Source organism: Lolium perenne, chromosome 2 (genome assembly GCF_019359855.2).
Source record: "Lolium perenne isolate Kyuss_39 chromosome 2, Kyuss_2.0, whole genome shotgun sequence".
Lineage (NCBI taxonomy): Eukaryota > Viridiplantae > Streptophyta > Magnoliopsida > Poales > Poaceae > Lolium > Lolium perenne.
Window position 1 is genome coordinate 3,007,719 of NC_067245.2, and position 15,901 is coordinate 3,023,619.

General features: G+C 42.6%; 1 protein-coding gene across 1 annotated transcript; it reads left to right on the forward strand.

Annotated features, from left to right (window-relative positions):
* The first annotated feature begins 5,328 nt into the window (after nt 1-5,328).
* LOC127330931 (uncharacterized) lies at nt 5,329-6,419 on the forward strand. The gene has a single exon (XM_051357009.2). The coding sequence runs from the start codon at nt 5,421-5,423 to the stop codon at nt 6,417-6,419; it is 999 nt and encodes a 332-aa protein (XP_051212969.1). The 5' UTR covers nt 5,329-5,420.
* Nucleotides 6,420-15,901: the final 9,482 nt, after the last annotated feature.

The window sequence follows — 15,901 nt, forward strand, 5'->3', positions numbered from 1 at the left end:
TATCTAACTCCAATTTTCAGCTCCAAATAACGCAAACTTATAGGGGGTTCTGAGGTCAGAAGTGTTTATCCTTGCTCATTTCTTGGGTTTTTATACAAAAGAAAATGCTCTTTGGGTTCATATGGTTCAGCAACTAGTTGGCAACTTCTAGGTGTGGATAAGGATACATATAAAACACTAGCATACATTCATACATTAATGAAATATTTTAATTTGTTGAGTGCTGTGATGTTTTTTTTCTTATTTAGTTTTTCTTGTAATCCTTTGTTGAAATTGTTTTTTTGAACACGTAAAAAAGACCTTTTGCGACCAAATATAATTAGTACGTATATTCTAAATGCAACATGGGTTTACATTGTTACTGTGGCATGTTATACTTTAAAATATATTATTTAAATCATATACTAAAGGATGTAAGAATAAAGAGGCGATATACATTCAGTGGCAACATTTGTTATGAGGAAATAAAATAATTTAGTATAAATGTGTGAATTTTTGTTCATCCACCCCATATGCTCACCTTGCAAGAAGTGTGGAAATCTAGATCAAAAATTGACCAAGAAGGGATAGGGTCTGTTTGGTTTGTAACCCAACACACCCGGTTCGGCTCCTCTACACTCTACAGTCGTGTAGTTACTGTATTGGTGCTGCATCATGTAGATCTGCCCGTCCCTTTCCATCCAAAGGCGATCCTCTCCCGTGAATTCTGTTTGGCAAAAAACTCCGCACCAGCGCGGTAACATCGGACATGTTGTTGGAGACGGTTGTCCTTGGCCGATGATCCCATTTGAAGTCCAATCGCTAGGCGACGTCGCTGTGGGAGGTTGCCCGCCCTCTTAGACCAGCTGCCCTCAGTACAAAGTGACGTGCAGCTATGCGACCATCAGACCATGGTCCAGCTGACAATGGTAGAAGCTCGGTCTTGAGGAACGTAGAACGGCGATGGTCTCTTTGACGATCTTGTGCACTAGCCATGTAGCTCCTTTGAGAGGCTGGCGAGCTCCCGGACTCCTACGACACCTGGGGCATGGCCCGTGCGGATTTTTTCCCAAATCGTAACAGAATTGAGGGAGAAAGATAGAGAACCTCTGGATGGGAGTGGACGGTTGATTTACAGGTACTGCACCAGTATAGTAACTACATAACTGTAGAGGAGCCGAGCCCACCCTACCAAAAAATTGGTCATGCCAAATATCATTCCACCAGTTTTGTTCATTGCCAATTATTTGGATGCTTATATGGACTACTAATTATTTCCTTCACCGATTCTACCCAAAGTTTTGGCAGCCCATGGGTGGAAGAATCATGTGCCAAAAATTGGCTAACCAATTTTGGTACGGGCCATAGGGATGTTGTAGGTGCGATCCAAAGCACCCTTATTCTTCTAATCCAAGTTTTCGTCGAGGTCTATCTACGGTGTTTTATCTCCTTTTACGGCCCCATGACAAAGTTCAAATTTATTCAGCGCATTTGACTTGTGTTTCCATAGCATCTAGCGTGCCCCTTGCGTGATCTTCTCTGTTGGTAGATGCACTGATGGGTGGACAAGGACAGCTTGCATGGTGGAAACCATGGCTAGAAAGACGATGAAAGAGAGGTCATTTCCTAGTAGTGTTGGCGAAGGTATCTTGTTACTAATTTCAATCTCCACAACATACTTGAATGATTGAGTCTCCATGAGTAGAAGAGATCAATCAGGCTGTATGAGAAGAGACACAAATATCTCCTCCTTTCTTTTGCCCCAAACCTCAGCATCGCTGACCTTGAAAATGATGGAGTCCAAGGTCCCGACATCGTTGGTAGCGGCATTGCCCTACATTATGCATGCTCATTCTTCTGCGAGCTTTGTCGCGATGGGATACACCGCCACATGATGCTTCTGGAGGATCTCGGCATTGTCATCCTTGCACCCAGCCTCCTCCCACGGTTCGAGACACATAGCACTAGCTGGTGGTCATGTTTGTTGGGCTTGGGAGGTATTCTCTCGACAACACAGACTGAGCTAGTGTGTAACCCCTCTCTATGATGGTAACCGACCTCTCTACAACTCTTCTATGGACACGTCACCCTACATGATCGTGTCTTGCTTTATAGTTCACCTAAAGGTGGAGAGAGAGAGAGAGAGAGAGAGAGAGAGATGGGAGAGAGCGAGAGGGGCATGTAAGGTGGAGAGCAACTTGACGGGGAGATACGAGTTACTCAGGTTAAAACTCACGCCGCTGGCGAGATCATACTTCATGCTATAAGCTCACTACAACGGCAACAAGTGCGCGATTACAACGTTGTGATTGATCTTTCCCTAATGGCTCACGTAGGTTGTCTTATATAGTAACACAATCCTAGGGTTAAAAGGAGAGTCCAAGCCAGATCGGTAACGGAGTCCTAAACTAATATCAAAACTATGTTGTCTTGGCCTCCAAGACGCCGGATTACGTAAGGCGGTGGCCATAATCTTCGATAGACAACCTGTGTCTTGTGTATCAACAACTAGGTCGCCTTGTTAGGCCTCCATCTGTGGGCCACCCGGGATCGCCGATATGAGACCACATCGCTGGTGTACCTGTTTGGCATATCCCCAACTACTGCATCCTGCTAGAATCTGGCACCATGAAACCAGCCACAAGATCTTCAACAAATTAGAATGAGTTGGCCAGCTTGAACATGGACATCCCATCAATGACCATGCTTGTGGTGGTGCAACTTTGACACATTTTGATTCCTGGCTGGCCAGGTTGTTGATATGCGGAGTTATTGTGTGCTTTTGGCGAATGTTTTGCTTTTTTTCTTCTTAGAAACGGAGTAATATTCAGTTTTGATGAGACACCAAACCGTTAAACAAGTTTTTTAATCTCTAATGGGCTGTAGGTACCACTCCCACATAACCATCCAACCACGAATTGTTTTTTGGATGTTTTGTTCTCTGTTTCGTTTCTTAGCATTGCTCGAAACACTTGTGAACGGCTGAAGCCTGGCCCGTGTTTGCAGAAACAAAAACCACCTGTTGTAGTAGGATTGTATAGAAGGTTGTGCTGATTCAATGGTTAATTCATCAGTTCAGCGTGTGAATGTGCAAGTCATTAACTTTTTTTTATTTGGGGCACTTAATAATCTTCGGTTCCCCAAACACTAAATAATTGTCCTCAATGTCTCATGTTGTACGCTAGTAGCTTCTGATCCCACTTATCATGGCTGGTTAGTCAAGTTAAGATTTAATCCAATCATAGAGGCGAACATGGAGCTAGTGCTAATGCACAACATACTAATTGCCCAAGTCAAAGCACCCCAAGTGACTCAATTGTACCCATTCTTGATCTCATTAGGACAAGTTCTTCCTTTCCGTCTGATTCATTATGCTTTGTAATAAGGCGACATCCCATGCACAAGTCAAAGGGTGGTAATTGATATTTTCCGGTAAGGTGTGTCTACCCTAGATAAAAATGTTAATTGGCTGAGTCAATGTTTAGAAATCAACTCCTTATTTCCACCTTTCTGTATCGATGGACGCATGCATCCATGGCTATTTCGGCTGATTAATAATAAACAATAACATCAGAATGTTGCATTTAATTTTTTTTAATGGACTATTACATCGTCGTGATGACGGAATTGGGAGTGAATTTCAAATAAAGAGAAGCGATGGCGTAAAAATAAACAAGAACATAATTCTGAACAGCCGTGAGTTAGCCAATGTAAACGTATTTGTTTGACACTAAACTAAATATCATGATGCAGAAGCAGCTACTAGCTACTCCCTACTTGAATGGGCACAAAGACTTGTATGGATGCACATCCCGAGAGCAGACAAATGGCTCCCACGCTCCATGGAACTTTTTAAAAATGCCATTTGAATATTTTAAAATCAGAAAAAAAATCATAGATGTCGATAATGATGATATCTAGAAGTGTGCAAATAACCATTCCGAAATTTGTTGTATTTTAGGCTGATAAAAATAACAAATGCGTGCATATGGGTGCGTTGAACAATGCACATTTACAAAACTTGAAAATTTATCAGATTTGTCATTAAGAGAATTTAGAAATGAGACTTTGCACACTGGTTGAGTTCAACATTATCCGCGCCTAGAATTTTTGTTATGAAAGTTTTGAAAATTCCAACTGATGATTTAGATTTTTTTTCAAAAAAAAAACAGCAACCGTTGAGTTTGGGCTACATTTATGGTTACCGTGCACATCCTTTCCTTATTTGTTTGGACACAAACCATGCTGTTGCCAAACTGTCCACGACATGGAAGGTGGGAGCCATGTCTACCACTACCACATACATGTATACACACTAGCCACTCCAGCTACCACCAAAGTATGAAAGAAAATTCCGACACAAAAATATGATGAGAATCTATCTTGTGGTCGCATATGAGATCATGCGAAAATTCCATTTCAGGGCACAGAGAGAGATGGATGTTAGTCAGAGAAAGATTTTTGGTTAGTTAGAGAGTGATATTAGGGGAGCAGTTGAGTACACCGTCTCCACTACTAGGCTACTACTGCAACTGCAAGCACACACAAAGTATACATAGCTGCAACTTACAGGAAAGGCAACACTGCAACAGCCGTAGCTGCAACAGCCGTCCAACCAACTAACCTCTGACTATTTTCACTTTCTTTAAGTTCAGATTAAGATGCCAATCACTTGCCACCAACGTGTCGAGTGTGCAGTGATTCTGCTAAATAGAAGGACCAGGCCGACAAACCGTGGCAGAGTTTTGGAGGCAGTACGTTGTACTTACTTAACACTAACACTTGACTGGCTCAGAGACTAGGGCGAAACGAGTGGGTGATTTTTCAAAATAATAAAGAGGACGACATTATCACTATTTTCTTCGTAATGTGTAGCAGTTCATAATTTTAGTATCCTGTTCCACACACTAGTTTTCTCAACGTACTCCATCGACATTTAAATGATGAAAAGTGAAACTAATATTAGTTGACAAAATAATTTCTCTCAGCACGCGCTATATATATAAGATGTGGTTCCAAAGCTGGTATACTTTCGATGTCTGCCAGAATTACTGGAATTCAGTAAATTTCTTGCATGATCTAGATCAATCACACACACTATTACAATATCTTGTCTACTCCTTCCCAAATTTACACATGTCCCAAAATAACAGACTTGGCTAGCTTGCTTTCAGCACGAAGTATAGTTTGTTGCCAGTTCTCCACGGTGCCAGGCATTCACAGTAAGGCTCAGCCTGGCCTTGTTGACATCTCCCACTTATAATCTATTGTTAGCACCAATCACGCCACTTCACCACTTCCTCCCTCTCAACCCACTCTCTCTTCTTCTATATGCTCCAGTTAAGCAGATCGTCACCAACCTTCCCTCCATCGCCTCGTGTCCTCCTCCCTCCCTTCATTGTTTCTCACGCTCACTCGGCTGACCGTGCTGGGAGCTAGCGATGGGTGTGGAGGCCGGCGCCGGCGACGACTATGACCCGGCCGCGGTCGTCGTCTGCAAGGGGAAGCGCAGCAAGCGCCAGCGCGTGCACGCGGCGCCACCCCCGCCACCGGCGGATGTGGCGATCGCCGAGGCCGAGTCGTCGTCGTCCTCCGTGGCCGAGGATGACGGGTGGCTATCCTCCGGCGTCGATCAGGAGGCCGCCTCGGGGTGCGTCACCGAGGAGGAGGAGGACATGGCGCTCTGCCTCATGCTCCTCGCCCGCGGCGGCCGCGCCGGATCGTCGTCGTCGTCGTCATCTACGCTGCTTGCGGTGGCTCCCGACGCCGCTGACTCCACTGCGACGGCGGCCAAGGAGGGCAAGTTCCGGAGTCGGCGACCGGCGGACGGGGCTGGCGCCGGGGCGGGGGAGTTCGTGTACGAGTGCAGGACTTGCGGCAGGTGCTTCCCGTCCTTCCAGGCGCTCGGCGGCCACCGCACCAGCCACAAGAAGCCCCGCCCACTCCTCCCGTCAACGCCGCAGCTCACGACTACAGCCACCGCGACGACGACCAATGAGAAGAAGCGACCGCGGCCGCCTGCAGCCGAGGTGAAGACGCCATCGCCGGCCGCGAATGCGACCACCGCTGATCCGACGGTGCTGGCGATCCCGGCGACGCCGCCCAAGCACGAACCGGCCGTGGTGACGGCGACCGGTGCTACGAGCGGCGCGTCGAGGCAGCAGCATGGGAGCAGGGTGCACGAGTGCAGCATGTGCGGCGCCGAGTTCGCGTCCGGGCAGGCGCTGGGCGGGCACATGCGCCGGCACCGCCCGCTCCTGCCAGCCTCGTCCTTGTGCGCGGCGGCCAAGGAGGACGACGAGGTGGGAGCGACAAGGAAGGAGAAGAGCTTCCTGGAGCTGGATCTCAACATGCCCGCACCCTGCGATGATGCCAGCGTCGACACGACGTCGACGGTGTCGTCTTTCGCGTCCGCCACGGTGGTGGACTGCCATTACTAGCTAGCGAGCAGCCAATCATCAGGGAACAAAAAAGCACAATTAAAGGGTAATTAGCTTCTCCGTTTAGCATTGATCCTATACATATATACATACATACTCCGTACTTGATACTACCATTCATACATACCTTGCTTTTCTACAAAAGCACATTCTTTTTCCTCCCCCATTAATTATTTCTTTCGTTCCCCTTCTTTTGTTCAAATTATTGGGGACCTGGTGATGTAAGTTTGTTGGCCAAAATATGTTTGAGAGTTGACATTATGTGATTAAATCCTATTGATTAGTTCGTTGAAATTGATTGACCAAGCAATGTATGTTGCCTTTTCTTATGGTTAGTTTGCTTGCAAGACTTGAATTGCTGAAGGGCTACTAGGTACTGCATATACAAGCAGGCATCATTGCATTTTCTTGTGAAGTGTGTGATGATCAGCTAGCTAGCCTAGCGAGTGTGGTGAGCTGACGATAATTGCAAACGAGTGTAAAGTGTCCAGCAAGCAATGCAAGAAAGAGAGCTGAAAAAAGGTGTGCTCACAACTCACATAAAGGGAGTGAGTGATCTAGCTTGTACAAGAGAGTACGTATAGATAGTTAGCTTTGGTGTTGATCTGGCCATTGCTCTACCACCAAGAAAGGAAGGCCTCACTGTCCACTGGTTCTTTCCTCTACTTGTTCCCCTTGGCATGTTGCCCAACTCCAACCAAACCCAGCTCAACTTCGATGCCACATTACTCTACCTAGCACACATTTTTTTTCCCAGTCAGATAATGGAAGAGCTTTATTGTTGTCGCCTCCTCTGCCTCGATCCATGCTCACAGTTGCAACAGCCAGTGCGTACTTGTGGAGTGGCACGTGATCATGGACTTGCTAATTTGTGTGTTGCACTGGAATGAATTGTGTATGAGTGAAGAAACATAGACAGCGACTTTAGAGGGTGATTAGTTGGGAGGTTAGTAGGAGTGTGGTGGAGGTGCTGATAATCAAGGTGAGCTCGTGCGGTGGGGTATAGCTAGTTGTGGACAACCAACGAACTCATGAGGCAACATGGTAACTAACTTGGCAGGCTCAGTGAGGCTGACAGGCCGGCCCCACAACTAAGGACACCACAAAGGCACACCTGTAATGTACTGGCTCCCCACTTAGCTACTCACTCCACTCCCCTGGCTGGCCTTTCCACCATGCTATCTATCATTGTCAACGGATGAGATACTATTCTTCTCTGGAGAGTTTTTTTTTTTTGGAACATGGGTACTTATGGACCCTTGTCTCCATTGGAACTTGATGTATCTGGTAGTTTATAGAGTTTGTGAGAAACAATTCATTCTTTTATCTAGCGATTGTTTAACTTATGATTGACTTCAAAAGGTAAAAAATGTATACTACTCCATCCGATTCATATTACATGACACTAATATAGATGTATCTAGACATATTTTAGTTGTAGACACATCCATTTTAGTGGCAAGTAATATGGATCGGAGTAGTTAAGTTTCAAAATAAGTCATAAATAGCCATGTCGCGAAAGACATTTTACTTCTTTGCCAAGATTCGTCACATGAGAACTGATCTTTTCCATGATTCGTATTCAGATAAGGGGGTATAAATTCATTTCTACCACGGGAGGAGCTTTTCTTTACATTGAACCGTGATATGAAAATACACATGGCTCGGTTCTCATGTGCTCACTGATCGCAGTTTGCAATTACTGAATTGGTCCAGGTGCAATCCGTTTTCACCATTAGGTTTCTCTCGCGACGAGATCTTCGAAATTAGGTCCCATTTGTACATGTTTTCACATTTTATGTTAAAAAAAGTAACTCTGTTGCTATGGAAAATCAAATCTTGTGTTGTAGCAAAACAAGTTCGTACAAAAGTTGCTTAGACTTTTTTTTTGGTATATTTTATAGCCAACTTAGTTTCTGAATATGCCATGGACCCAATGGGACCTAGGAGAATGCCAGAGCCTTTTGAGAGATAACTCATGACGGTGTCTTGGCTTGAAGATACCGGGAGAAACACTTTGGTGGAGGAAGTAGTAGTGAGGATTTGTGATGCTTATTGTGAGCAATGTTAGGTGTTCATTTTATTTAGATGATGATGAAGTATTTAGGATGATTTGAGGCATATTCTGGTTCATTTATTAGATGATGATGAAGGATTTGTGATGCTCATTGTGAGTAGTGTTAGGTGTTCTTTGATTGTAGCAAAAGAATTTTTATGAGGATCTAATTTTTTATCTATAGAATTTGCACTACAAGATTTCTATAGCATTAACTCTATGAGAGATGTCCCTGTGAATCAAACAGTTCTTGTAGAAAAATCTAACAGGAACCAAATCCTACATAATTCCTATTCAAATATAAATCAAAGAAGCCCTAAATAAAATCAGTAATAATTATTTACTCATCTATATCAGTAGTATTCATCTTCTTTTGAAAAGTTGCTCGAAATGGGAGTTTATATGAGTTTGTCCTTTTGAAACTAGAAAATATTGCATGTGAAAAATCATGAAAATATTGACGCGTGTTGAAATATGGATAGCAACTACCTTAGTATTCTACAGAGAATAAACAACTAGCAATGCATGCAATGGGTTTGGTCAACATCGCCTCACCTTCCAATAACAACACAGCCCACCGCACCGCTCAGTACGCGATGCTACAGCTGCGCTGGAAACTGATGGAACATGTGAGCACACATAGCTTTTGTTGTGCGTGTGAGCGAGTGACCTTCAAGGTTTCCACGTTCAAGCAACACCTCATTTTCACTAACCAACAGTCTTAGGTTGGCCTCATGAGATAATCCAGTGCTAGCAGCTAGCTAGACACCCATCAGGATATTTTTTTCAGTTAAGAAGATATGTTAGTTAGTAGGAAGTAATTGTTCAAAACAAGGACATTAATTTTTTTTAAACGATAACTCATATATTATGTGCTCCAAGAGGCAGAGACGTGAATGATCGATCATGTAACGTTCATCACATCATGTTGTTGGCGGCTCAAGAGGGGTTCATAATACATTACATAATGTCTTACATTTAGGAGGTTAGCCTCAGGTTTGAAGCGATCTTCAAACAGGGGTAGGCTTCGTGCTAAGACAAGTCTCAGTTAAAGAAAACTCATCACTAGCTACATTTTTTTTTTCCAAAAAGGGCGAAAAGTAATCAAGATGTTGCATGCGGTCTTTTATTGTATTTTTTTGAAATCAGAGTCTCATAAAGTTTACATCTCACTATCACAAAGAATATATCTACATGTATCATCCATGTAGGAGCATATCCCCCTTCACCCTCTCACACGTAGTTCGGCAACGGCCCTAGATTAGACGATTGTTTGTTTGGTGGATGGGGGTGGGGTGGGGCAAAGGAATTTTGACCCATTAACTTGTTTGAAGCAGTTTTTGTAAAGTTTCAAGTAGGGATTGCCAAGTCCTCGTTTTCATCGATGGCGGTATTGGCTTCCTCTTCCAGGAAATGATGCATCATCACCACAAACAATTCGCAAGTCCATAACGATTTTAGTTCGTCGGCGAATGGCCAAAAACCGTCGGCGGCGGGAAGGCTCAAGGAGGATATGGTGCGCCATTGTGGCATTTGGTGTGCCTTGCGCCTCCACACTGCTCCAACGGAGAGTAGCACCCGCAAGATTGCGAACTTCGGAATGCATCGTCGTCTCCGTGCCCCTCGGTTATTCGTTAACCTGCGTTCCTTTACTTATGTATTTTAATTTTTTGTTTTTTTTGAAACGAGGCAAAAGACTTGCCATTTTCATTAATAAAGAAGAAGTACAGAATTTGGCCAGTTTATTAGCGGAAAACTGGCCGAAAACCGAAACAAGTGCCCCATCGACTGTCATGGAGCACGACCGTCGCAAGGACACAGAGCCACCCTGGCAACCCACACAAGATACACAGGCCGCCGAAGAGAGAAGTCGTCGCGGTTGACCTTCAACGTCATCGTCATCACTCTTCAGCGACTCCGACTTCACCGAAGAACCAACCACCAAGACCTCGCCGAAGCGGCACCGTGAAGCTCAAGCCGGCCAACGCCAAACAAGCGACTCCTCGTGAAGCAACAGGCAGCTCCGACTCTGATGATGAGCTCTGAAGAGGATAAGTGCAAGACCTTCGCCGAGGAAGATCATCGCCAGAGGGCCACCCTGCAGGTCATCGTACGCTGCACAAATGAAGACTCTCAACAAACCATAGCAGCTCCGACTCCACCGCAAGCGAAGCACAAGACGAAGAAGCTCGGACGCTCGCCGAAGCCAAGGTCTTGACGCTACCAAACCATCGCTCAACACCGCCATCGTTGCCACACAAGCCACTGATACGTCGCAAACGTATCTATAATTTTTGATGTTCCATGCTTATTTTACATCAATTACTATATGTTTTAAGGGACTAACCTATTAATAGTTGCAAAAGTGCACAAGTTCTTGGTTTCAACTTTGTTGTGCAGGAAATAGGCAAATATGGAAGGAAATAGCTCATTATGGTGAAATCTGGAATTTCCCGGAATCTGTCCCTGCTGAACACTTTTCAAAGATCGCTTCAAAACTCCATCAAAACGACGTCCAATAGAAAAGTCGTAAACTACAAAGTTGTATAGAATTTCAAACCAAACAATTTAGACATCTTATTCGTCCAGAATGGACAACGTATTCATCCGGCAGAGCAGAATTACTGCGGAGGTTCGTGCAGTCTCGGGACTCCGAAATTTGGTGACGTATTTGACACAAACTCTTTCCATACCTGGATATTTTGGCCCAACCACAAGTTGTGAGGCTCATGAAGGACAGAGGGGAGTCCTAGGAAGGTTCTAGAGGTGCCCAAGAGCCCTTGGATCAAAGGGGCATCCATCCCATGGCCTAGATTGCATCTCCAACACTATATATTGATGGGAAACCCTATTTTTTGAGGCCCCCAAGCATTGTCACGAAACCTGAGGACGGCGCTCCCCTACACCAGCACCAACTCAAGGAACAAGAAGGCTAAGGGGCGGCGCTCCCCCATGATGCCGGCGGCGGGGAAGGAGTCCCCCGCGCCGCCGCCGCCGCCGCCCACGCCTCCGCCTCCCGGCGCTCCTCGCTGAGCCCCTCTCCGACGTCTTCACCGTCATCTCCATCACCAACTCCTCATTGTATTCAGTGGTCCATCCTCTCACAAACCTCTGTACCGCCCTATGTAAACATGGTGTTTGATGCTATAAGTTATAATCCTATGATCTATGTCATGTTGCCAAGGTTTATTTGTTCATTGATTGATTGGTTGTTTCTCCTTGGTTCATTAGAGTTGTATGTTGATATGTTATCGTCCTTGGTGCCCATTATATTTGTGCGCGCATGGATCAAGCACCATAGGGTTGGTACTACTTGTATAGTAGAAGGGGGAAGTTCTGCCGGAGTGACAGAAACCTGAGGACGCGAACCGGATAGTTGCATGTATGGGAGTAAGAGGACCATTTACTTAAGGCTATGGTTGGGGAAACCTTAATGCTTTCTAGTATTTACGGATGTTTGCTAGCAAGCCAATCATATAGTACTTGTAATCCCGAAGAGAGAGCATGTATATTTAGCCTCTCCTACATAGAAAGCTGCATCGAAGACAGTGAACCCAAGATCCTCACTAATTGATCTTGGACAAAGCCACCACTATTACCACCGCCTTTCCACACTCATGGTACTGTTAGTTTAGTTTGTTTTATTGCTGCATTATTAACATTTATTCTATGTATTTTATTGTTCTGCAAAGTCACCTCTCATACCCGTTATCGCTCTAGTTTTATTTCCTAGATATTGCAAACGCTTAGTGTGCGTAGAGTTGTATCAGTGGTTGATAGAACTTGAGAGAATGTTATTCCTACCTTTAGCTCCTCGTTGGGTTCGACACTCTTACTTATCGAAAAGGCTACAAACGATCCCCTATACTTGTGGGATATCAAGACCTTTTCTGGCGCCGTTGCCGGGGAGCCATAGCGTAGGTGAATATTTTCGTGTGCACTTGTTTGCTTTATCTCTAAGTAGTTTTACTTGCTGTACCTGGTTATTCTCTATCTCTTGTATGGATAGGGAATGCGAATTACAAAAAAATTAGTTGTACTTCTTATATAAAAAAATAAAAAAATATTTTCAGAAAAGAAAAGTGATTGGAAAGATGAGTAATGGTGAAGTGGGGGTCGACCTTGAACACTTGTGTTCATGCCTGCGAAACCAAAACAATTCTTTCCATGAAAGATTTTCATTAAAAACTTGTAAATAGTGTATATATTGTATATAGTGTACATATCCCGCTGTAAATAGAATGTATAGATAACCCCTAGTTTGTTATGCAAGTTTGTCACTATGCTGCCTAGAAAACAGATTTCCTGTGCTCCACTGTAGAAAATTTTAAAAATCACCAGAACGTGATCTTGATCTGAAATTTCTTGAGTGCATAGTAGTACTTTCTATCTAACTTTCGTTAGTTCTGACTTTTCTGATTTGAGGTACGTAGACAGATCTAATAGTTCAATCTTTACGGACTGATTATGTTGAGACAGATTTCTTGTGTTGTGCTGCAAAAATTCGTGAAAAATTTCAGTATGGCATTTTGATCTGAATTTTTTGTGTGCATAGACCTGAGGTTATGATCTGTCTTTCATTAATCATGAGTTTTTCGATTTGAGCTACGTAACTATCTCATTGAGTGACATCTTTACAGAGTGTTTAGTTTTGACAGATTTCTATTCTCTTTGTTTAAATATTGTACTTAGGATTCAAAAGTTTCCTTAGTTTTCGACGTACGATTGAAATAATAAGAAATCTCAGTATTACAGTGGCAAAATATTTGATAGATTTTATAGAAATTAGGGATACTTGAACACTTGCGGATTTTATTTAATGAGTACTAACCTACTAATGAGTTTTGCGAAGCTTTTTGTGGATGCAGTTTTTAAGTTCCAATCAATATGATGATATGAGATGAGCAAGAGGATGCAAGAGTTCAAGCTTGGGTATGTGTAGATGGATCCCAAGAGAATATTCAAGAAGATGCAAATATCTAAGCTTGGGGATGCCCAAGGCATCCCCCTATTCATCAACCAACATGAGGTTGTCTCCTTCAAACTCAATATTACCCATCCACATGTAAGCATTGTATATAGTTGCTTTTATTATCTTTGGTTTTATCCTATTTAGTTTTATTAGGTTCTTTATTTGGTTCTTGTTTCTTTGTCAGTTTCACTTATAATTGGAAAACAATAAAAAAAAGGGGGTGTGAGAGCTCCATCAAATAATCATGCCCATAAAGAAAGAGCTTTATGGGAGACAACCCAATATGTTTATATTTCTGTTATTTACTGCTTTGTTGAGTATTGGAAGTCATTACTACTATAATGACCTCTCCTTATCATGTTTGTTTTGTTTTTTTTTGCCAAGAATTGCCTCTAATGGTAAGAAAGTGATATTTGGGGGATTTGCAATCTTGTTTACTGTTTCTGGTTCGTCACGAGAAAAATCGCCAAAAATCACCAGAACGTAAGTTTGAGCTGCCAATTTACGAGCATCTTCCCCAGGTATTTATCTAACTTTCATTAGTTCAGAGTTTTTCGAGTTACGCAGCGTAACTATTTTTCAAAAATCATTTTTTACGAACTGTTCTGTTTTGACAGATTCTTGCACTGTTTTGCATTTGCATCTTCTTGCCCACCTTTTTGAGTTCTCTTGATCAAAGAACCTTATTGAAGTTGTGCTAAAGTAGCTAATGCTTATTAAAATGCTTTTCATATGTCATACTGAACTTTGTAGATTTGATTAATATTATCATTGCACTAACGCTGCTAATGAGATTTGTGATGAGTTTTGTATGAAGGAAGTTTTCAAGTGTAGGAAAGAAGAATGATGAGATGAGATGAAGAATGGACAAAAGCTCAAGCTTGGGGATGCCCATGTCACCCCAAGATATATTCAAGAAGTAAAAGCGTCAAAGCTTGGGGATGCCCAAGGCATCCCCTTCTTCATCAATAAAAATATCAGGTCTTGTTTCTGTTCACTATATTTTTATTGCTTCATATACTATGTGTTATTCTTGAAGCGTCTTTATTTTCTGTTGTGTACTTTATTTTCAATAAAGTGGGCACCATCATACCATGTTTGTTTGGGAGAGAGACACGCTCCGTTTTAATTATATGAACGCTCTAGTTTTCACTCTTATTGTTCAACGAGCGTTTTATTTTTGCTAGTAATGCGTTTAGCTCTGGTTTTTCACTCCTATTTTGTTCAGAGCTTGTTAGTATGCTTCAGTTATATATGATTAGCTCTCTGATCTTTAATGAATATTATAAATGAGAGTTGTTTCAAATAAGTTGATTGGTGTTGGATACGAGTAAAAATGTTTCATATTAATAGTGATGCAAATGGAAGATCTCCTCTGATGTTTCAATTGGGTTGAATTGATCATTTAGTTTAGACATTTAATATCACCATATGCTTTAATTACTAAGTTTTGTCGCTAGCATGATTATGATCATTATTGCTCTCTTAGTTGGTCGCTATCTTTCTTTTTGCTAGCCTTCATTCTGTACTGAGTATGATCTCTACTCGTGCATCCAACCACCAAAAACCAAAATATGCCAAAAGTGTCCACCATACCTACCTATATGTGGTATTTCACCGCCACTCCAAGTAAATTTACATGTGCTACCTTTAAAACCTTCAAAATAATTCCTTGTTTTTGCAATACATAGCTCATGGGAAAGTAGCCTAAAAAAATATTGTGGTGAGAAATATGTCACTTATGTACCTTAGTTCTTATAAGTTGCTTGTTGTGTGGCAACCATGCTGACATGGGGACACCATCATCATATTTTTGATAAATATCATGTGAGTTACTATACATGTCCGTCTTGTCTGAAGTAAAGGAGATAACCATAATAAAAGGTTAGAGTATGCATATTGTTAGAGAAGAACATTGGGCCGCTAACCTAAGCCATGTTTACATGGTGGAAGTTTCAGCATGGACATTAAAACCTCAAAAATCTCTTATGAGAAATTTATGTTGCCAAAAGCTTTAAGCTTAAAGAGGAGTCCATTTGTCTGTTGTCCGTGTTGTCCCGGTATGGATGTCTAAGTTGAGAATAATCAAAAGCGAGAAATCCAATGCGAACTTTCTCCTTAGACCTTTGTACAGGTGGCATGGAGGTACCCCTTTGTGAAACTTGGTTAAAACATATGTAATGCGATGATAATCCATGGAAATCCGAGCTAATTGGGACAAGGTGCGGGCACTATTAGTATTCGATGCATGAGGCTTGCAACTTATAGGAAGTTTTATACATAACCTATATTACTTATTGCTACCGTTGACACAATTGCCTCTCTTAAAATTTTATATCTCTATGTTTTCAAAATAAAAAGCTCTAGCACATGTTTAATCTCTGCTTCCCTCTGCGAAGGGCCATTCTTTTACTTTTATGTTGAGTCTTCATCTTCTAAGTTATATGCACCGTC

What these genes read in the sequence shown, in the direction of transcription:
- LOC127330931 (XM_051357009.2), top strand. Translation starts at nt 5,421, where the DNA reads ATGGGTGTGGAGGCCGGCGCCGGCGACGACTATGACCCGGCCGCGGTC.